The 24,462-nt window shown below is 40.5% G+C and overlaps 1 protein-coding gene and 1 long non-coding RNA gene across 4 annotated transcripts in view; one reads left to right on the forward strand and one right to left on the reverse strand.

Annotated features, from left to right (window-relative positions):
• Positions 1-24,462, reverse strand: part of LOC308587181 — a 104,138-nt gene that overhangs the window by 20,739 nt on the left and 58,937 nt on the right. The gene's annotated exons all lie outside the window — the stretch shown is intronic.
• On the forward strand, positions 234-22,601 carry UCHL5 (ubiquitin C-terminal hydrolase L5). 2 transcript variants are annotated; one of them, XM_081194501.1, is made up of 12 exons: positions 234-565; positions 3,363-3,426; positions 8,044-8,149; positions 12,846-12,971; positions 13,081-13,142; positions 13,230-13,360; positions 14,689-14,752; positions 15,458-15,560; positions 16,244-16,357; positions 17,691-17,720; positions 20,530-20,628; positions 21,600-22,601. In XM_081194501.1, exons 1-12 carry the CDS (start codon positions 484-486, stop codon positions 21,642-21,644), a joined length of 1,026 nt encoding a protein of 341 aa, XP_081050627.1. In that variant the 5' UTR covers positions 234-483; the 3' UTR covers positions 21,645-22,601. The 2 variants fall into 2 exon arrangements, with proteins under 2 accessions (XP_081050627.1, XP_081050628.1); XM_081194502.1 differs by lacking the exon at positions 17,691-17,720 and having other exon boundaries at positions 235-565.

Here is a 24,462-nt window from a genome sequence, read left to right on the forward strand (position 1 = left end):
CCTATTCAGTAAGTGGCAGATTCCTACGCACGCGCAGAGGGACTTCCGGTCGCCGGCCGAATCGACCGCGAAACCCAAATGCATGGACACGGCGCAGTGGGGATGATAGAGACGCGGGGCTAGAACGAATGGGTTCCCCTTTTCACGTGACTCTCCTTGCGCGTGCGCACCAGCGGTCTTCTACAATCTCGGTGGTTGGCTTCCCTTCCTTCCCCTTTCACCATAGAGACGAAGGAGACACTTGCCTGGGCGACGGACGTCGAAGCGGCCCTTGCCGCAGAGGTTGCCGGGAAGGGAGCGGCGCGTGCGCTGCTTTGCGGGCGTTCGAGGGCGGCGTGAGGAGAGAGAGAGAGTTTTTTTTTAAATAATAACAATAACAATAATAATAGTAGGAACGGGTTGTCGCGTCAGGCGGACGGAGCGAGAGAGAACGCGAGCGAACGGGGCCCGCCCGGGGGAGGCAGTTGCGGCCGCTCCAGCGCCATGGCGGGAGGAGGCAGCGCCGGCGAGTGGTGCCTCATGGAGAGCGACCCGGGCGTCTTCACGGAGCTCATCAAGGGCTTCGGTGAGGCTTGGCGGCGGCCCACTTCGCGGGGAGGCGGGTGGGCGAGGCGGGGCCTTGCTAGCGGGGAGAGGAGGGGGATAGGATTTCCCCAGCTGCCTTTTATTCGCTGGAGGAAACGTAGTCTCTTGCCATGTGCAGAGCGCCTTAGTTGGGAAAGCCAGCTTCCTCTCTTGGTGTGTAGAAGTCCCCACTACGGTGCTTCCGAGGTGTGTTCAGAGCGCCTCTCCCATCCGGTGGAAAGCAGGATTTTCGTTTAGTTGGCACGAGGCAGGCGGGTTGGGTTGCAATGAAGTCGGTGCCGGATTTACGTCTAAGCTAAACAAGCTAGAGCTGAGGGCCCCACTCTCTTGGGGGCTCCCCAAAAAAATTCATAGGGGGGGAAACTTGTGTACGTTTCCAAAATAAAAGAAAAAAAACAAATAAAACCTACATACAGCAACAGTGTTTTGTGTTGTGTAGGCTCTTATGATGTAAGCCTGCTAGAATAGCTGCCAACGTTTTTTAAAGGGAAATTCCCTTATTCCGAATAGGATTCCTCGCAAGAAAAGGGAAAAGTTGACAGCTATGCCTGCTAGCCTGCTCCCTAAAAACAGCGGTAATTTTTTGTTGACAAAGGACAGCTGGACATATAAAGGGCCCCATTACCTTCAGTAGCTTAGGGCCTCATCAAACCTAAATCTGGCCCTGAATGAAGGATGTGTAAGGCTCGCATGCTTTTGCCTTGTCATTCTGCCCGGCTATTTTATAGACTCATGAAAAGGAAGCATCATCTCCTGGTAGCCCCTACAATGCAGAAATCTCAACCATAGGCGCCAACTCCTAGGGGCTGAAGTCCCTTAAGCCCCCTCCCCTCCTTCTATAAAATATTTGAGGGGTCCAGCCCCCCCCCTTTAAAGATGATGGGCTTTGCCATACAAAGTTGTGCATGTGCTGCGTCTTGTAGTCGCTTATGCGGGGTGGGGCATACCTGGGGCTCCCCAGTGTTTTATTCAAGTTGGCACCCCTGATCTCAGCTAAAGCATCCATGACAGGTGGCCATCCAACATCTCCTTTAAACCTCCAATAAAGGAGGGGTCCACAACTTCCCGAGGGCGTCCGTTACAGCCATAAAGTTGTTCTCTCTTGTAACTTGAAGTCTTTGGTTCAGGCCGTACCCCTCCAGAGCAGGAGAGAACAAGCTCAGTTCCCAGACTAGATCGTGCCCTGGTTACGATAGCATGGCTGGTTGGAAATCCTAGCAAAGTCACACCCTGATGTACTTGCAGTTGACCCTATTCATATGTCTATATGCTAATGGATATCTTCCATGGTGTTGGACTTGGGCTGAGCCTGGGTTCAAGGGCTTGTGTAGAACTGCTTCATAGCATTATTCTGGTTTTGTGTGTGGCTATGGGCCATTTTTTTTGCACCACAGAAGGTTTGCCATCAAGCTTTGTTTTCGAAAGAGTTGTAGCCAGCCACTGCCCTGTATGTGTCCCTGTATTTGCAGACTCAGGTCAATTGTGTTGGTGGCTTGTGTGTGTGCATTTAACACAATTTATACATAGGTCTAAGCCTCCTTTTGACCCAGGTACATATTTCTCTGCCCCAAACATATTGTGTATGATGTCAGTTGTAGAGCAAGGGAGTATGGCTTGGCCAAATGGAGACATTGTGGGCCTAGTTGACCCACAAGCCAGAGATTTCTCACTACTGATCTCAAGTGGGCATTTACAAACATGTTTCATAGGAATGTGCTTGATAGGGAGCTGGAGTTGGTTGTGTCTCCTTATTGAATTTACATTTTGTTGCATCTTTTGCAATTTGATAGTGAAGTGGTCATGGATGGACCACTTTAGACAAGTTACTGTCCATCTGTCTAATCTTAATCTGTCTTTATGATATGCTTTGATTTGAGGCTAAAGCATCTGTCTCAGATCCTTGAAAGAAAGGAGCTATTCAGATTAACAAATAATGATAATAAAATTTCTGGCAGATGACTTTGCTATCATCCTATCTGGTAGATGTAATGTAGCTTGCTATTATTCATTTTTTGCTCTGGGGAAGCTGAGTCATTAAACATGCTGACAGGTACACAAGGTCTCATCTCTGAGTTCTGCACACATTCATTAAAAATAATTTCTGCTTCAGAGCATTCCTAATGCGCATTGTTCACCTTTGCCAGTTCTTTCATTGCACATTTTCTTCCTGAATCATATATATTGGAATACCTTTCTAAGCCTAAATTAAACCATGGTTTAGGATTGTGAATTAATAAAAAACATTGCTTCAATAAGTAAGGCACAACTTTCACTTGTTTAATAATTAAGTACCTGAAGTAAAAGAAATATCCCTTGTAACTACTACTACTGAACCTTTTTTGTCATCAAACTATTGGCTATTTTAGCACCATGGTTGGTAACTTACCCCACCAGGTAGGTGTTTACAATTTAAGCAGATATTTGCAATATTAGCGTCTGTCAAGAGTATTCTTTATCCAAATTCTCAGATGCCACATTTTTAGTATCCCACATATTTGTGGCACTGTGGACATTCCGAGACATCCATTTTTAGCAACTCATTTTTTATTATAAGGTTTGTAAATACGTAAATTTGGCATGATTTTCATGCCATCATGATTTACATATACGATAGACCAATTTATTATAGAATGCAATAGAAGGGGTGGAAGTTATTTCTGTATGCTGAAACAAAATTAAGTTGTTTAGAAAGAGGTGTCAGGTTTTAGTTTTAGTTTTTCCTGTAAAGCAAACTTTCTAAGCAGGAATAATTACAATAATTATCTCTGCTACTACAGGTTGTAGAGGCGCGCAAGTAGAGGAAATATGGAGTTTGGAGCCAGAGAACTTTGAGAAATTAAGGTAAGTTTTATTCCAAATAATTTACTTCTCTTTCCCCCATCCCCAATTCTTATTGCTAAAAAAAAATCTGAGTTGTGATATATGTAAAAGAGAAATGGGCCCCAAAAATGATGTTTAAAGATGAACAAGGGAGATATTTGGCAGTGGAGATAAAAGTACAAGGAGAAAAATTTTTGATTGTTGGAATCTACGCACCAAATGAAGGCAAATCTGACTTCTTCAAGAGACTTCATGAAACTCTGACGGACTATTTGGATTACAATATGATAATTATGGGAGACATGAACGGTGTGGTCTCCACTAATATGGACAAGGCACAAAGACTAGCAGCTACCAAGGAAGGGAGACTCCCTAAGACTTTTTTTGAAATGATGGAAAATATGGACTTGATAGACATATGGAGAACAAGGAACCCTCTGGAGAGAGAGGGAACCTTTTTCTCCCAAGCAATGATGACCTGGACCAGAATCGATCAAATCTGGATTACTAGTGGCACGGCTCCAAAGATTAAGAAGGTAGAAATCTGCCCAAAAACTTGCTCCGACCATAACGCTGTAAAGATGGAAATGAAACTTACAACAACTGGTCAATTTAGATGGAGAATGAATGACACCCTCTTCCGAGACAAGGAGATCCTTATGAAGGCCCAAAAAACTTTAAAAGACTACTTTGAAATAAATTTGAGGGCTGACGTGGAAAAAAGAGTGATCTGGGACGCAAGCAAAGCTGTGATGCGAGGTTTCTTGATTCAACAAAACTCAATAAAGAGGAAAAAACAAAATGAGAAAAAGGAAAAGATTTTGGAAAAGATAAATGAAGGAGAGAAAAAATTAAGAGTAAAACCAAAGTCCCAGGAGATTTTAAGAGAGATTAAGTTATATCAAACACAATATATGGAATTGATGAATCAAGAGATTGAATGGAAGATAAAGCAAATGAAACAAAAGACATTTGAATCGGCAAATAAATGTGGCAAACTTCTGGCATGGCAATTGAAGAAAAGGCAGAAATTAAATACAGTTACAAGCCTAGAAGTGGATGGAAAGAATATATCTAAACCTAATGAAATTAGAAATTGCTTTCTGAGTTATTTTAAAAAACTTTATACTCAAGGACCGCAAAATGAAGAAGATATAGATAAATTCCTTGATAAATATGGACTACAAAAAATCTCTCATCAAAGTAAGATGGATCTGAATCAGAGAATAACAGAGCAAGAGATAGAGGCTGCCATTCAGAATATGCAATTGGGCAAATCTCCAGGACCAGATGGACTGACTTCTAGATACTACAAATCGTTGAAGGAATGGTTGATTCAACCATTAAAAGAAGTCTGTAATGAGATTCTAGAGGGGAAAAAGGCACCTGAATCGTGGAAAGAAGCATATATTTCACTCATACCAAAGACAGAGACTGAAAAGACTCAACTGAAGAACTACCGCCCAATATCACTACTTAATGTGGATTACAAAATTTTTGCAGACATTCTGGCAAAAAGATTTAAAAAAGTTTTGATGGAAAAGATTCATAAGAACCAGGCAGGCTTTCTCCCAAAAAGACACCTAGCAGACAATGTAAGGAACATAATAGACATTTTGGAAAAGCTAGAGGTGAATATAAATACTAAAGCAGTACTGATTTTTGTGGACGCGGAGAAAGCCTTTGACAATATTTCTTGGAGCTTTATGATAAAGAATCTTCATGGGATGGGGGTAGGTCAAGGTTTCGAGAATGGTATGGCTGCAATATACTCTGAACAAAAAGCTAAATTGATTGTAAATAATGTAATAACTGAGGAACTTAAGATAGAAAAAGGAACACGACAGGGGTGCCCAATTTCCCCATTGCTTTTTATTTCAGTTCTGGAGGTGTTGCTGAATATGATTAGGAATGACCAGCAGGTTAAAGGAGTGCAGGTCAGAGCTAAACATTACAAGCTAAGAGCATTTGCAGATGACCTAGTATTGACTTTGCAAGAGCCAAACACTAGTACGAAAAAGGTGTTAGAAATAATCCAACAGTTTGGCCAGGTAGCCGGATTTAAGCTGAATAAACAAAAAACTAAAGTTCTAGGAAAAAATTTAACAGATATGGAAAAGGAGAAATTCCAAGAGGAGACAGGATTGACGGTGGTCAAAAAGGTGAAATATCTAGGGGTTTATTTGACATCTAAAAATGTGAATTTGTATAAGGATAATTATGAAAAATGTTGGTCAGAAATCAAAAAAGATCTAGAAATATGGTCAAATTTGAAACTGTCAATGTTAGGCCGAATTGCAGTGATTAAAATGAATGTATTGCCTAGAATGTTGTTCTTGTTCCAGACCTTGCAGATTCTTGACAAGATGGAATGTTTCAAGAGGTGGCAGAAAGATATCTCGAAATTTGTCTGGCAGGGCAAAAAGCCCAGAATCAAATTTAAAATACTGACAGATGCTAAAGAAAGAGGGGGTTTTGCCCTGCCGGACTTAAAACTGTACTATGAGGCAGCAGCGTTTTGCTGGCTGAAAGAGTGGATGCTCCTCGAGAACACAGACATTTTGGATCTGGAAGGTTTCAATAACGCATTTGGTTGGCACGCATATCTATGGTATGATAAAATTAAGCTGCATAGCGCCTTTAAAAATCATATTGTCAGAAAAGCATTGTTTAATGTTTGGATAAGATACAAAGATCTGTTGGAAAACAAAACCCCCAGATGGGTGTCACCAGTGGAGGCTAAGGCAGTGAAGAAACTCAATATGAAGGTCGGATGGCAGAAGTATTGGGAAATTTTGGAACAGGAGGGAGATAAATTGAAATTACAAAGTCATGAGAAAATGAAACATAAAGTACAAAATTGGTTTCAATATCATCAAATAATGGAGTTTTTCAAACAGGATGGGAAAATTGGCTTCCAGGTGGAAAAATCAAAACTAGAGACTGAACTGTTAGAACCCAATACTAAGAATTTATCAAGAATGTATAACTTGCTGCTGAAATGGAATACACAGGATGAAACAGTTAAATCGGCTATGATTAAGTGGGCACAGGATATTGGTCATAACATTATGTTTGCTGACTGGGAATGGTTATGGAACACCGGTATTAAATTTACGGCATGTAATGCCTTAAAGGAAAACATTATGAAAATGGTTTATAGGTGGTACATGACCCCAGTCAAGCTGGCAAAAATTTATCATTTGCCCGATAACAAGTGTTGGAAATGTAAAGAGACTGAAGGTACCTTCTATCACCTTTGGTGGACATGCCCGAAGATTAAGGCTTTCTGGGAAATGGTTTATAATGAAATGAAAAAGGTACTTAAATGTACTTTCCCTAAAAAACCAGAGGCCTTTCACTTGGGCATTGTCGGCCAATTGGTGTCAAAGAGGGATAGAACTTTCTTTATGTATGCTACAACAGCAGCAAGAATACTCATCGCAAAGTATTGGAAGACACAAGATCTACCTACTCTGGAAGAATGGCAGATGAAAGTGATGGACTATATGACACTGGCCGAGATGACAGGCAGAATCCGTGATCAAGGAAAAGAGACGGCGGAAGAAGAATGGAGAAAATTTAAGAGATACCTGAAGGACTATTATAAACTTGATGAATGTTAGAATGTTGAGGTTTGCAGGAAAAAAAGGGATACAGTGACATAAGAACAGATTATAGAAAAGATTAAGATGACAGAGGTGGAAAGGAATTTTTAGAAGTTGCTAAAAAATTATGGACATTGGAATGCAGAAAGGGGGGGTATGGGGGAGTCCCGGAAAAGAGGTTTATGAAAAAATGTTACGAAATTATACGTGTTTGTATGTCTTTTTAGGTGTTTGTTTGTCTTTAAAAAATTTTGTAAAACCAATAAAAATTTTATATAAAAAAAAAATTCTTATTGCTAAAAAAAATCTGTCAGGTATAATAGTGCACACTTACAGAGTTGTGTGTTCCATTCATACATTAAAGTGAACAATGGAGGGAGCTGGGAGCAGCATCCTGCAAATTTTTTTGGAAAGGCATGCGTTTCTTTTCCTGCTGACCCTGGGCAGTTCCTGTCCTGAGCTTTTAAGTGTTGGTTGGGTTAAAAGTAATAATTTTCTATGTTCATATTCGGTACTAAGCCACATCTGGTTTAGCAAAGCATACTGTTCACACAGCAGAAACACTTGCTTCTTGCAAGCAAGGAAACCACAACAGGGATATATAGAAGTGATGTAGGAGCCCGGGGTAGTGGTTGGTTTTTTACCCTTGGCTGTTAAACCATCAACCAGTTATGGCTTAAGCCTGGGTAGAGATTGTGGCTTGTTACAACAAAACAAACCTCTGCCTCGGGTTCAGACATAATGCTAAGCTATCTCTGTCGTACTTTATGTTTGATTGAAGAGAAGAGTTACATGTCAACATGCGGACTGCATGCACCAGCACATACCTCAGGCATAGTAGGGCTTACTAAACAAGATTTTACACCTTACTGTTCAGGTGTAGCCATTTAAAAAAACTATGTGTGTGTTCAATTAGGTTTATTGAATTTGTTTCCAGTAAGGATGTTTAGTGTTTTAACTTTCAACATGTTGTGATAATGCTTTACTGGGTTTTCTTGCTTGTTTTCTTTTTGTGCCCCTTTTTATGTAGGCCAGTTCATGGATTAATTTTTCTGTTCAAGTGGCAACCAGGAGAAGAACCAGCTGGCTCTGTCGTTCAGGACTCCAGATTAGATACTATATTTTTTGCTAAACAGGTATAGTAAGTTAAAAGATTATCTGTGACACCTCCTAATTAGATGCAGCAAGTGAAAATAATACAACTTTGAAACATTGTGACATAGTCTAAATAGTAAGGCAGTCTGGTAGAACAGGTTGTTCAGTAAATAATAAAAATTATCATGGGCAAAACAACTTTGTTTTATGTGCATTCAAATTTAATATTTCCGAAGATGCAACACTTGCCTTTTATGAGTCAAGAATAATTCATGGGCTGCAAACTTTGCAGATTTTCTCGGAAGTAAATCTCATATATCTCTGGCAGTTCTGAGTAAGCATGCAAAGGATTCTGCTTTAAGGGAATTTTCACAAACATTGGGAAACTTAGTCTCCACTTTGAAGATATTTCTCACAAAGCAGCTTACAGCATTTCAAAATGCAGATCCACATTCATAAAACGTTTAAACAACAATCAACAGCACTGATAAGATTAGCATAAAACAACAGTAGCTCAACAATATTCCAGTTTACTATTACAACTGATTATCCCACATTAAATACGGGGGGCTGCCTGATCCCTGTCAGGATTGTGTTCCATAATTTCAGGGCCATTGCAGAGAAGGCTCTAATTTGTGTGTTCACCAGCCTGATTGCCTTTGATGGTGGACACTGAAGCAGGCCTTCTACCGTATCTTAAATTGCAGACAGGACAATATCATCATTATAAACATTTGTTACACAAAAGGGCAGTAAACAAACATACACATATGCATGTATATATGATGAAAGATAAATGAATTCACATTTTTTATAAAATCTTTCAACCAAAGTAAATCATGAGCATGGCTTTAGATCATATCCTACTTTCTCATTCCAAAATAAGATATAACTCACCCATTTTCCACGAAACTTGTTTAGCTGTAAATTTCTTTCTGATGGGTTTAGTGAGTTCATATGTTGTGGTTAGGTCTCAAATCCTGAAAAACCACTCTGATGGGGAGGGGCAGTTCTTTCCCCCCAGAAAGTTGAGATTGACTTTTTGATGGCTGTTAACATATTATTACAGTAGGGACGACCTTGCACAGGGGTTGTATTCTGAGAGTAGTGCATAAAGCCAAAATGGCATATTGTCAAAACAACCCCCTGGAATCACTTCCACACAGGGAATCTTACTTTCCAGAGCTGGCAGGAGATCTTATGAAGGCCTCCAGAGCCCACAAAAGGGTTTCAGTAAAAGGGAGCTTAAAAGCTCTTGTTATGCAGGGTTCTACTGGCATGGAAATAGCTTTTAAGTTCTCTGCCTTGCTTACAGGGATATTGGACGGCAATGTGAGATCTTGCCTCCAGAGCCCACACAAGATATTCCCAGAGCCCCATAAGCAAGGCGGAGAGCTTGAAAGCTGTTACCATGATGGGAAAATCCAATTTTCCCTGGGGGATATACATTTATTTTAAAAGTCCAAAGTAAAGTGGTGTATAAGAAAGTAGTGTTCTATCCTGGAATATTTCATGGTAGAATGAAATTCTGATAGGGACCTTCCACCAGCAACCCTATCATCTATCTTAGAAGAGGGGACCATCACCCTACCATTCTGTTGTTCTTGTCTGCATGTGTACAAGCACAGTATCATAGTGGTTCAGGAATGGGGAACCCATAGCCCTCCAGATGTTGTTTGACTGCAGCTCCTAACATTCCTTAACATTAACCAGGCTGTCTGGGACTGACCAGAGTCCAACAACATCTTGGTGGGGTGGGTTGTGGAGTTCACAGGATTCTTACCCTTGTACAAATAGTTGGTGGAATAGCCAAAAAAAAAAAAAATCATTGTTGCTCCTTTCCAGTTTCATTGTGTGACTGGTAAAATTACATCATATAAAATTATAGCAAGCATAGTTTGAGGCAGATTTATTTAGAAATTTGGGGGTTGAGCAAGGAATGCCACTTGGCAGTAGAACTTCCCATTCCTTTCCTTTTGCTCTGCAGCCTCTGCTGCAATTCTGGTCCAGTGGTGGGGACCCCTAGAAAATATTTTTTTGGAGGAGATGACTTTCACAGCCAAGTGGAAGTCCGTGCATGAAGTCAGTTCTATGCAAATGTCTTTTGGGAGGGGAAGTGTAAGAAACAAGTATTTTTAAAAGTTCAGCTTCCAAAAACCTGGCATTGTGGTGAGAGTTCATCAAAGAAAATGTGTATTTGATATGTTCTATGGCGCTGTGGTCTAAACCGCTGAACCTAGGGCTTGCCAATCGGAAGGTCAGTGGTTCGAATCCCCTCGTTGGGGTGAGCTCCTGTTGCTCGGTCCCTGCTCCTGCCAACCTAGCAGTTCAAAAGCACCTCAAAAATGCAAGTAGACAAATAGGTACCGCTCCGGCAGGAAGGTAAACAGCGTTTACAACATGACCCGGAAAAACTGTTTGTGGACAAATGCCGGCTCCCTCGACCAGTAAAGCAAGATGAGTGCTGTAACCTCAGAGTCGTTCGTGACTGTACTTAACTGTTAGGGATCCTTTACCTTTTTATTTAGTAATACTTAAATAAATCTCAGCTTCTGGGCATACTTCATCTTCTGACCACTTGCACTCCAATTCTCCTTTTTTTATTCCTAGTATGTTGAGTTTAGCCCTGATTTAGCAAATCTCATTACTGAGAGAGAGAGAAAAGCCAGTTCATATATTTAATTTAGGAATGAAAAATGCGGACTCAAAAGTGACTTTCAGTTTAGAGCTAACTTTATTGAATAGGGATTTTGCATTTGCTGGGTCTTGAAGATAAAATGGTAGGCATTATTCTTGGAAGACTGTGCCTTCCAGTGAACTACTATGTCAATTCTTGTATTTTGAAGGATATTGTGGGGAAATACTCTTAGGCTAGCAGTTCAGAGAACTGACACTTGATGGCACCAAAATAATGTTCTAAAAGGGATTTCTACAGGAGTAGGTACCCATGCAATACTTTTTGCATTCCTACTGCTTGATCTCATCTAAATTTTAAAACCAATCAATCAAGCTTTACAGACAATTTAAAAATAAATAAATAAATATCTTAATGTGATAACCAAGTAATTTCTGTAATAACATCCAGATTGGTGATGAAATAAATGAAATAAAATTGATGGCCTGTTAATAGAGATTGTAGCTCTTGAGCCTTTCTTGGATAATCACACAATAAAGTTGTCTGCATGTTTGTCAATGTGGCCAGCTTCATATGCACACTTGTAAAATTTGGCCTCCTTGTTATGCCTAGATATGATACGGTCCTGTATTTTGGGGCCTCAGAACTCTGGATCACCCTATATGAGCTAGGATACCTAGGCACAATAAGGTGAGGTAAGGGTGCAATTTCTGCCTTAACTCTAAATTCCTAGCTTTGCTATTGTGTCAGAGTAGATTAATAGTGTTTTTTTCTGTGTACTGTTAATCATAAAACAACAGTACAATGGGTTGGGGTGGGGGCTAATCACATGAATCAAAATTGCTTATTTTATTTTGTAAACTTTGCTATTTTTAACTTTGTTTGAATAGCTTCTTATATTAATTTGCTAGTGTACATGAGAAAGCTTTTTAAATAGAAAAACTCAGATGTTCTAAGTGTGACAGATATCTGACCAGAAAAATATTTTATGGAAAGACAACCTCTTAGTGTGCGTCAGCTTCTCAGATCTGACTTGCTGTCCTCTTTCTTTTGTAATTATGAGTATGTCGGTCTCATCTCTGTATGTTGAAAATGTTCATATCATTTAGGCATCAGTATTTTAAGTTCTTTATTTTTCTCTGTAGTTTTTTTTTAAAGGACTACAGGTATTTTCTCATGGTTGTTCCATTGATGACCATTCAGATGGTACCTTGGTTACTTGGTCCATTTTAAACTTCACTGCTGCTGCTTTTGATTATACTACTTTTTCCTTACGGCTTCAATCATAGACCTATTTGCCTGGGAGTAAAGTCCAAGTTAACTCGATAATGCTTATTTCTGAGTTGACATACACATGATTCTGCTATAAGTTACTTTTTGTGTAAAAAGTGGGAAAGACCTCCTTTATTCCTTCATTGCTGTTAATCTCCAAAAAGCATTAGTCATTATTCAACAAAATGTAAGAGGAAAGTTTAACCTAGGCGTGCCTATCTAGATGCTCGCTGCCTTTTTGTATATTTGTGGGGTATGTTTAAAGTAGCTCTGTGCATTCTGGCCCATTCTAGTAAAAAGGAAATTATTAATTTCTTTCATTTATAAAAATGGAGTACCTCGTTAAAAAAAACCTCCCACCCAATTTAACTAACTCCTATTGTCCTTGAGCCTGTAACTCACATATTTCAGTGTCAGGGCAATAAAACAGGTTTAATTTGTTTCTCTAAACAAAGCTGCAAAATAAGTCATTGGGTGTCAAAGGCATTTTAGCTTCCTGCAGTGGATATGGGGTTGGGAGCATACTGATGTAGAAGAAGGGGCTCTTACTTTAAACTTAAAATATAGTCCAGTCTTGCCCACCTTCCACATTGTTCCAGAGAGTTCACTGACTTGCCAGAGAAGCTTTTCAGGAAACTGCAGGAGGAATTGATGAAAATCACTTCCCACTCTTCCTCCAACAGATTGTTCCATAAGCTGAGTTTCACCCCAAGTAGCCTGGATCCAACCCAATGGCCATAGTGGGTAAACTTGAGGCTACTATAACTCATTTTATAATTTGTCTTGTATTCAATTATTTCTGAATTTTCACTTTGTTTCTTTTTTAACAGGTAATAAATAACGCCTGTGCAACTCAGGCTATAGTAAGTGTGCTATTAAACTGCACCCATCAAGACGTCCATTTAGGAGAAACACTGTCGGAATTTAAAGAATTTTCCCAAAGCTTTGATGCAGCAGTACGTCCATTTATTCTATTCTCTCTCTTTTTTTCTTTTCTTTTCTTTTTTTAAAAAAGCATCTTAAGCCTGAGTCGTTAGTTGAACAAATGTCTCATTTTAATTTTAGATGAAGGGCCTGGCATTAAGTAACTCTGAAGTGATTCGACAAGTCCACAACAGTTTTGCCAGGTAACAAGAAATTTGAAGCCTTTCGGATACAGTTTCCAGAGATGCTTTTGGTTTAACATCCACACTTGTCTCTAATTTAACCTCTAGACAACAAATGTTTGAGTTTGATGCAAAGTCGACGGCAAAAGAAGAAGATGCTTTTCACTTTGTCAGCTATGTTCCTGTGCATGGAAGATTATATGAACTGGATGGTCTAAGAGAAGGCCCAATAGATTTAGGTAACGTTCACATTTCACCTGTATAATTTCCTGCCTGAATGTCATTCAAGGTATACTGGGTGTATACAAAATACATAGGGTAGCAAGGGTAGAAGACAGGACCAGCTGGTGGGCTTCAGCCAGAATTACCTGTCAAACTGGGTGTTGGGGGGGAGGGAGCTAAGATAGCTAAGTAGACTCCTTTAATGCCATTCAGGGTGTAAATGAGGTGGGGTGGTATCCTGTAAAACTTTTTGTTAGAGAGCCAAAGGTAAAGGGACCCCTGACCATTAGGTCCAGTCGTGGCCGACTCTGGGGTTGCGGCACCATCTCGCTTTATTTGCAGAGGGAGCTGGCGTACAGCTTCCGGGTCATGTGGCCAGCATTTAACCCACAGCGGCACCCGCGTCCCATTAGAGAGCCTTACCTTCCTTTAAATGCGTCACTACCAAATTTACAACATCACACCAATGTATTTCCAATGTTAGAACCACATTGCTGATCTCAGTAGTATTTATAGTTTAAATGCAGTTATCTTACTCTATTAATTCCTTAATCTACAGAGCCTAGGGCTTGCTGAACAGAAGGTCAGTGGTTCGAATCCCTGCGACGGGGTGAGCTCCCGTTGCTCGGTCCCAGCTCCTGCCAACCTAGCAGTTCAAAAGCACGTCAAAGTGCAAGTAGATAAATAGGTACTGCTCTGGTGGGAAGGTAAATGGCATTTCCGTACACTGCTCTGGTTTCGCCAGAAGCAGCTTAGTCATACAGGCCACATGACCCAGAAGCTGTACACCGGCTCCCTTGGCCAGTAAAGCGAGATGAGCTCCATAGCCCCAGAGTCGTCTGCGACTGGACCTAATGGTCAGGGGTCCCTTTACCTTTAAAAGCGTGATTTTATTGTTTTAGAAATGATATATGTGATTATGCAGCATCCCTGGAATCTAAATAATAGTTTAAAATCAGTATACTTTCCCTCAGATTTATAGGAGCTGCCTGTGATCAAAAAATGTGTTCTCCTCAATGCACCAAAACAACCTCAGCAGACTATTTAGTTATTTATTTATTTATTGAATTTATATACCACCCTATACCCAGAGGTATCAGGGCGGTTCACAAAATAAAATCAAAATATAAAACCACAAAATACATAATCAAAATAAAAAACAACAACCCAACTCTTGAGCTGCAACAAGTCTAGCTACTCTTTTTGTAACAAATGTATCTTGGCTAGATAGTAAAAAAATAAGTTTGACTTCATCAGCAGGTATTGTGTATCTGAAGCTTACAGTCCTATAAACTTGTTACTAGCAGGAAAATTAACTTGTACTTCTTGTGTATTTCCCATTTAGGAGTATGCAATCAAGATGACTGGATCAGTGCTGTAAGGCCCGTCATAGAAAAACGAATACAAAAGTAAACATTTAATTAACTGTTTTCATGGTGAAATTGGAATTAACTGTTTTTAGACTTGAACTTTTAGATTGCTGGCTGGAGCAATTCCAGCTTGGCCTTTCCCCCCCTACCCATTTGTAGGCTTCCAAAAGATCTGGAATTTTTTGAGGGGGAATTGTTTCATCTTCATGGTTCTACTGAGAAGGGTCATCTTTCATTTTAGCAGTTACAGCAGTTCCATCCAGAACTCATGGGGGTGCCAGAAACAGGGACCAGGACAGCAGCATTAGTAGAATTTCTGAGATTGTCCCGTGCTGACACTCAGCCTAGGAATGACTGTTGAGAATTTCTGTGCCCCATACAATACTGTTTTCTCCCCCACTCGGATTAAACTTGATTAGGTTGTCCTGTAGCGAAATCAAAATACCAGACTGCAAATTTGGCAAAATTTGCTTACAAACATGGTTAAACTGTGTTCGCAAGGTAACTGGAATCATCTTTCAATATTCTTAACTTGACACATATGTTAAAATCAGCGCATAATGAGAGAACAGAGTGTTCTCACTCTCCACTTCTGTTGCTGGTCGCTGCATTTGCCATTGTTAATTGGTGGGCAATGTTTAGTTGGCTTTGTTCTTAATGCAGAAGTGTCCGAAGCTTATCAATAGCTATGAGACTCCTGATGCAGTGATGGCAGTATGTGACAACTCTGTTTTTATTTTGTAGGTACAGTGAAGGCGAAATAAGGTTTAACTTGATGGCAATTGTATCTGACAGAAAAATGATATATGAACAGAAAATTGCAGAGTTGCAGAGACAACTTGCTGAGGTATTCTGCTAATCGAATAGGTTGTTTCGATAACTTGGTTGCATCGTAAGCCTTAGTTAGTAAATTGCCCTGGGAGCACCTGGTGTTGCAGCATTCCTGAAGCTAAGCAGCAAATAAACCACAGCCGGAATCAACTCAGAGTATCATGTAAGAGTGGGATACAAGTGTAATTTTTTATTTCAAAAAGAAAAAGTTGGGCAATATGAATTGGTTCTCTTTCACTACCACTTTCTTTTCCTTTCTGAACAACTATATAGCACCTACATAGCCTGAAAACCCCAGCTCTCTTCTCTAACTTTTTTTAAGCCAGTATGGTTGTTGTAGAGATAGGCACAAAAGCAATTGTAGGAAATGCAGACACACGGAGGTGGGGGCGACAGAAACAAAGCAAGCTTAAATTATTCCGCATTTCTTCCACCTTTTTATTATTTCTGATCTCCTTTATCAAGAGGCAAGCAAATGGTACTAGCAAATAAAAGTACTTTAGCAAGCACTTTTAATTACTACAGGACAGACTAGAACATTGCATGATAATTTGCACTGGAGATGCATGCAAATGAGACTAGTGAGGTAAGCTTTTGTTCTTTGTCCACTGTATGATATTATATCTCTATGAATCTCGCCTGGATGACATTGTGCTAGAAACACTAACATGCAAGTTAATAAATTGTTTTTCTCAATAGGAAGAGCCCATGGATACAGACCAGAGCAGTAATATACTAAGTTCTATTCAGTCAGAAGTTGCAAAATATCAGATGTTAATTGACGAAGAAAACCAAAAATTGAAAAGATACAAGGTATGTGCTGTGCATGCTCAGAATGGTTTTTAAAAAGGGGATGCTAACCATGTGGTTTTCTGAGCTGAAAGAAATGGAGAAACATTATACTCCATGGCTGTGTTGGTCCCACAGAATGTGACACAAGCTGGTGAAGAAATGTCAACACGCTATGCCTTTTCAAATAATTGATTCTTCATCTGGTGCTCAGAGCAAGAAACTAATGAGCTTTTGTGTGAAGGATTGAGGGTTGGCTAGCTGCCTCTGGAAACAGAAGAGTAGAAAACAGCTTATTCTAAATAAATGTGTGTTGCCCCAAGGAGTGGCTTCAGACTTGCTTCTTATGGGAATCCCTTTGCACACTGACTTTTCCATTAAGGAAGCCCTGATAGTTCCTGAGGTGACAAGAATCATAATCAGTTTACTTGGGCTGCTGGCCCCCGTCCTGTTCTCATATATCTAAAAGTATACTGTGGCTTCATTACGGGGGCAGATGGGCAGTGATGGGCACGCTTTCTTTCAGGGATGTTTTCCCATCTTCACCTTGAGGAGCTTGCGGTCAACTTCTGAGGACCTGCAGGGTTCCTCAGTTTTGAAAATCACTGTGGGGTAGACGGGAAGAGAGACGGTTTGTGATCTCAGATGTCAAACATTTCAGAAGTAATCAGTAGTTTCTGGTGCCCACTGTGAGGGCAGAAGGCAGGAAGACCAATAGTAGATGGAACCAGAGATGATGACAGCCAGAGCTATTGACGAGTAGAGCCTATCAAATGACTGGCTGTAAGAAGGCAAGCAGGAGGAGGAGAAGAAAAACAACACATCTTGGAGAACTGAATTAACAATCCACATTTTGTAAAGGAGAGGCATTTCATTTATGCTTTCACATTTCAAAGCAGTTATGCAGTCCTCTTACACAAAGCCCAGGCATTTTTAAGCAAAGGTTGGATGGTCATCTGTCATGGATGCTTTAGTTGAGATTCCTGCATTGGACTAAATGATTCTTGAGGGTCCCTTCCGATTCAGTGCAAAAAAAATGATGTGAACCGTAAAGTATGAGCGTTCTTTTTGAAAGCAAGAGGTTCTGAGGGAACATGATGCCAAAGCCTTGGGATACTGTTCAGTGCCGCAGTGTCTGGCCTGAACTGACCCTTCCCAAATTTACCTCCAGTTACTGAATGGCAAGTTTGGTCTGCGTCGCCAGTGTCCTTCCTGCCTTCGAAGGGACCTATGGGATCTGATGATACTGGAGATGGAAAGAGGCCTTTCACTCTTAAGTTCTTTATAATTTCATGGCTGGTTTTTATCCCCGCCACCCCCATGCCTTGTTGAAATTTCTTTTCTACCTTGATTCTAGGGGGCTGTGCAACCTGATCCCTCCAGCAAGGTCAGATGGCTTGTAATCCTAATTCTAGTTCCTGTTTAAAACTCCTCCTTTGTTTCAGATCACTTCGTAATTTTTAACATTTGATCTTTCTAATAAAAGACACCCCTCCCCCCGCAACCTGCTCTGTGGTCTCTGTTCTGTGGCTTGTTACATAAACTGGCACAGACATTAGTGCAGCCATTTGGCTCCCACAGATAACTGGACACCTTAAGAGGTACTCATGTTGGAAGATGTGTAGCTCTTGTTCCATTAATTGGAACATAATTTCCCGTCTGTTCATGGAATGGAAGGGGCAAGCTTCGTAATCCGACATTAATACTGCTTGTGCAGAGGACTACTTGCAGGAACAATTATTTGCAGGTTAAACTGGTTACAGCGGGATCTGTACCTGCTGCAACTCTGATCTAACTTTTTGTATGTTGCTTCCGTTACAGTTTGCTTCTTAGTGTGATTGTAATGTTACACAGCATAGTGTGTGGATTTCTGAGATCAGGGCGGCCACGGGAGTACTTCAACACGGAACCTGCAAGCCTCACACTCCCTTGGCATGCGCAGAGGCCAAAATTTGACACACACAAACACACAGCTCTTGTGCTGCCTTCCCAAACCCTGATAAGCAAGGCAGTGAGCTTTAAGAAGGAGCAGAAGGCTCTGGCGAGGTCCTAGAGCCCAGTGCCTCGCTTACCCAGTTACGGGAAGGCAGCACAAGGGCTGGGGCGGGGAGGTGTCAGATGTTGCTGAGGGCTGCCAAAAAGACCTTGAGGGCTGCATATCTTCTGCTCTGTTCAGATACATTTATACCATAGTGATGCATCAAAGGCTTTTCTTGCTCTGCACAGACTTCTTTCACTGCCCAAAGCACTACAAGTTGCAGGCTTTTATACAGACTAATGATAATTGACTTAATTTGCCAGCTAGATTACCTTAAGAGCCTTGTCGGAATGATTGAAGTAAATCCCATTATGATGTTTGAAACATGTGGCAGAAAACTCTTTAATTTACCCTTGGGCTTCTTAACTTGTTGAATGCAGCACCATCACCCCATCAAACATACCTGCACAGCCATTTATTATTTAAAAGCACAAAAACGGTGAATATTCATCGTAATATTCTTTCACTGATGATATTGTCTATCCCTGGTTCAGATCTGTTCTGACATCAGACGCTGTGGTTTTCTGCAGGCTAACTAACATCCCACGAGGGCACATCAGGCCAATGTGGTTGTCTATACAGTGGTACCTTGGGTTACATATGCTTCAGGTTACATACACTTCAGGTTACAGACTCCACTAACCCAGAAATATTACCTCGGGTTAAGAACTTTGATTCAGGATGAGAACAGAAATCGTGCAGCAGCGGCGCAACAGGAGGCCCCATTAGCTAAAGTGGTGCTTCATGTTAAGAACAATTTCAGGTTAAGAACGGAATTCCGGAACGAATTAAGTACTTAACCCGAGGTACCACTGTATATAACAACTGAAGCTGCAGTCCATTACATGGGCATAGCATGGGCATAAGCTCCACTGAACTCAATAGGACTTATTTCTCAGTAGACATACACAAGATTGCAGTAGGGCTTTCTGTTCGGCTGTTCTAAACTTTGGTCTGACATAAGTCCTATTCAAAATTTAATGAGCCTAAGTTGGCCATGCATATTAACATTGGTGAATCTACTCCGAGTAGGGCTAACATTGAACACACACGCACCGATATTTTGTTTTTCTTATACTGAGACCATAATCTGAACCTAATACTTTTCCCCCAAATTAGCTGTTGGCTACTTGCAAAAAGGTTGATACAATTAAAATAATTATAAAAATCTGTAAATCTTCATTTTGTTTGGGTTGAAACTCAAGATTTTCATAAAAGCAGAGTTTTTTAATGCATGCTTCCTATCTTCTGTTAGGATAACGTTTTAGCAATTGTATTGTTCCGATTTTTATTGTGGCTCTTTTGTACTAAGAGAATAATGCTGTGAGCTGTAGGCCATAACAGCAAATACTTAATGATTTGGCATGCAATGCACATTGAGCTTCCCATTTTTTTCCATGAAGTTAGACTATCTAAAGTTAGCTCCTGTCTGCTTTTTGCAGACAACTAATGACTGCATAATTTCAATAGTGACTTCCTTCTGAAGAAAGGAAAACTACAGAATTTGGAGAACTGGAGAACTATAGAAACCTTTATCTTGCCTCTTGAAACACTTACATTCCAAATCTTGTACATGCAAGTTTTATTCGGGCTGGAAGCCTCAAAAAGCTTCTACTCTCCAGCAACTGGCAAATTTTACTCTTGCACAACCCAAGGGGATTAAGAGGGCAGAGTGGTAGAGAAACTGATTTTGCTTTTAAAACATTTCTAACTTGCTTTTCATCTCAGGATGAAGTTACATTTCAGAGCACAACAATAATAATTAAGCAGCTTTTTTTTTTAATGCCATCAAGATTTTTAAGACTACAGGTAGGCTGCGTAAATCAACCCTCAACTGAACAACTAATGACCCCCCAAATGCTTGAGAAAACAATCACATTTAAGCTGGCACAGAAAATAAAAAGCAGTCTGCACCAATCATCCCATAATCAGCACCAGCAGTATGTTGCATCCCCCAGCCAAAATTTCTTCTCTCTCTCCCCTCTCCAAAATATAATAAAAATCTTGCACAAGGGAGATAGTGATTTTGCTCAAATGCTTATTGACAAAGTTTATTGTATGTATTTGCTAATGCACTGAGGTGGAAACCTGGCTTTGCGGTGTGGGCACGTGATGGGATTTAATGCTAATTTCTTTAATGTCTCACCTATGCTTGTAGATTGAAAACATTAGAAGAAAACATAACTACCTGCCATTCATTATGGAATTGTTAAAGACTTTAGCAGAACACCAGCAGCTAATCCCACTTGTAGAAAAGGTAAGTGTTGTGCTCTCAGCCTCAAATAACTTATTAGGCAGGCTGTTTGTGTGTATGTGTGGTGCAGCACACACCTGAACATTAGAGGAAAATAAAAAAAATTCCTTCCAGTAGCACCTTAAAGACCTTAAAGACTAAGTTAGTTCTTGGTATGAGCTTTCGTGTGCATACACACTTCTTCAGAAGTGTGCATGCACACGAAAGCTCATACCAAGAACTAACTTAGTTGGTCTTTAAGGTGCTACTGGAAGGAATTTTTTTTATTTTGACTATGGCAGACCAACACAGCTACCTATCTACTATTAGAGGAAAATGTCAGAGTAATCAATAGAAGCAGAATCGTGAAACCTGTAGACTTTTTTTGCTTAGAGAAGAGAGTATCTGAAGCACATACACCTAGATGGCACTCTAGCATTTCTCACTAAACCCCTAGCAAACTGTAAGCTTCGGCTTCGGCTTCTGTAGCATCTATTCTGATTATATTGACTTCATGGCATTTTGCTATTTCCTCAGTGCTCTGGTTCCAGTTGTAGCATAGATTTGCCAGTGTGGCCTAATTCCAAACTCGTTTAATCAATAAAGTAACACTCAGCCTGTCCCCTGCAGGGCTATTAAACTGTTTGGTGATTCAGCTGACCCGATTTAGATTATTGTTCTGAAATTGCCTTGCACATGTTCTTCCCATGTGCTCTAGATGTACAATGAGTACAATGATAGATACTGAGTTTTAGTCCTATGTACATCTACTTGAGAGTAAATGTTGTGAGCTCTTCTGGACTGATTTGTGATTATATATCGGTTTCCAAAGTTCTGTCTGTATCAAACTACATCTGTTGTAGAATGCAGTTGCTTGTATATTCAGTGATCGTAGAGATAATGCAGAGTTTATATATTTTGAGTTACAGAAGGAAAAAATACCTGGGCTGTTATAACAGTGCTGCATGCTTTCTCTGTCTGACTTTACCTTCTAGGCAAAAGAAAAACAGAATGCCAAGAAAGCTCAAGAGGCCAAATGAAGACTGGTGTCCTTTTCTTTCTTTCGTTTTGTGGGTGGTCAGGGTTTTTGTTTGTTTTGTTTTGAGAGGGGAATGTGCTTCTGAATTTCTTCGTCTTCATGAAAGTAACCCTGCAAGACTTCTTGTAAAGTTTGAAATTGTTCGACGCACGTTTACTGACCGTAACAGTTTGTCCTGTCCCATTTGCACGGAGTCTATAAATCTTCCCCTTTTTCCTTGCATCATGTGCATGTACTACCGCTCGGTAATGTTTTTAGAGTCTCCGTCAAATTCCAGTATTTAACAGTTATATCTGACTTGATTCTTCATAACTTAATCAGGAAATACTGCTGCAATTTGTACAGACCCAAATTTGTGAAAGTAATGTAGATCTTTTTACCATAATGAATATATTTAAATATCTTGTCTCACAGTGAAGCATTGGATATATAGTTATGTGAAGAAAGCTTGACTTGTTTTTTTTTAAAAAAAAATAAGTTGGCCTCTCTTTGTTTATCACCACTAACTGTCCTCGTCTCTGAAACTTTCAGTGGCTCGCCCTGTGTTCTTGTTTATATGGAGTTGTGTCTAAATTTTTTACAGAGTTGAAAGTACAGATTGAACGGTAGAATCATTTACAAAGACCAATGGATAAGCTTGAGAGTTTATTGCTTTAGTAGAAAATAATAATAATAAATTCCCATTTTTATTTTGGCACATGTTTGTACCTTGTAGTATTGCTGTCCATGGGTAATATGATTTTTGCAAGGAAAGCAGTCTTGCCTTCTCTTGAGCCATTTATGTGACACCAAAGTTGCAAAAGATATTTGCAGAGATGTTTTCTCATAGGATGAGGTTGTATCTAGTACGGTTTCAGGGAGAATTTTTAAACTTGCCCTGCTCTGGTGTACATCACTACATGTATAGATTTTGTCCTGATATTCCCAATTAAACAAATGCTCTATTTTCATCCTTCAAGATTTTAGAACAAAAAAAGTATGTTTATGTTTAGCGAAGTATTTAATGGGTGAAAAATTCATGCTTTGTCACGAGCACACATTGACATTTCAGCTGAATCAACCACTCCAAAAGGCAAAAAAAAAATGAACAGTAGGTATCCAAAATATTTCTGTGTTTCCTTTCTGTCTCATAATTTAGGAAGTTCAATGTAACTGTCACCAACATTTTGGAAACAGTCCTATGGTGTGGCAGGGAGCAGCAGCAGCTGGTTTCCCATTTTTATCCTGTGTTGTATAAAAAGTGACTAGCAGGACAAATGCCAGTTGAGACACAGAGACAGCACCTTCCTCTGGTGTTAGAACACTACTGGGCAGAAAGGTAGGTAGTAGGGAGGTTCGTAAGCTGGGTGCTTACACCACAAATACCCTTTGCCCAATTCTTACACACACACACACACACACACACCAGGCTAAATCCTTGCTAGAGGTGGGATAGAGAACATAGTCTCCCTAAAAAACCTGATTTAGCGGGTTTATCTGTGAGAAGGTGATCCTTTTAATTTTCCTGGACATAAGCCATTCAAGCATTAAAGGCGATGATCAGCAGTTTGAACTGCAAATGAAGACTATGTTGGGGTTTGCATGATAAAAAATAAAAGCACCAGCCATAGCTTTGGCTTCTCTGCTTTGCACCAGGCATAACCTCTGAACAAGGCAGTCCCACAGAGATCATGTTACAGCAATCCAGCCTTCATGTATTAATTAATTCCTGTGACCAGAGCTAATCTACCTTTGCCAGGAATAGAGGCAATTACTGTGCACATCTAAGCTGCATAAAAGCACTCTTGACCACCTCAGCTCTCTGATGTACTCTTTGAGTACTTCCCCCACTCTTTGAGAGATGTGCCACCCTGCTCCAAATGGGTTGAGCCCCAGTCCTGCTGATTAGCAGTACTTCGCCTGGATTAAGCCTGGATTTTGTTAGCCTGCCTCCACATCCAGCTCAATATTGTCTCTGTTGACTGACAGCAGCTCTCCCGCATTTCAGACAGGGACCTGGAACTTCTTGCATGTGAAACAGATGCTGCTCCACTCAGCTATGGCTCTTCCTGATTTATGATAGAAAAAAGAGATAGCGACACTATATACAGGCTGGTGACACTGAACCTTCAGTCTCTGATCCCTGTCCCCTTTGCACCCATTTCATATTGATGATAAAAAAGCATCTATATGCCAATTCCTTTGGTGTCAAATAGAAGTCTCCCAGTGCCACATCTGAAGCCTGTGCCCCAGCAAGGACTGTGGAACAGTGTGTCTATCCTAGCCATATGGTCTAGAAGCATTCTAGAACAGCTCCAGGTTAGTGCTGCTGAGAGTTACAGCACCAGCAGAACTAATGGGTGCACTCTCTCTGTCTGGCTTCTGAGTACTGTATTTTTCGCTCCATAAGACGCACCCGACCATAAGGTGCACCTAGGTTTGGGAGGAGGAAAATAAGAAAAAATTATTCTGAATCCCAGAAGCCAGAACAGCAAGAGGGATCTGGCTTCTGGGATACTGTGTGGCTGTTCTGGCTTCTGGGATAACCGCGCCAAGCCTCTTCAGGGCAGCGGGATGAAGACTCCCCCTGCCAGAGTGGCTACGGAAAGCTCACGCAAGTGTGCCCAGCTGCATGCTGATCCTGTAGGAAAGACCTGTGCAGTTGGCGCTACCCACACGGTTGCTATATCCATGCACCCGTTTCATGGATTGACACCACGGAAAAATGTAGTTGGATTACTGTGTGTGAAAGGGGGCCATTATGCCTTTCTGCACAGCTGTTGCTACAAGTGGAGCAAGTCTGCCCTGTGCAGTGACATTAAGATCAAGTTCTGATAAAA

This window comes from Podarcis bocagei (genome assembly GCF_964188305.1).
Source record: "Podarcis bocagei genome assembly, chromosome: 5".
NCBI lineage: Eukaryota > Metazoa > Chordata > Lepidosauria > Squamata > Lacertidae > Podarcis > Podarcis bocagei.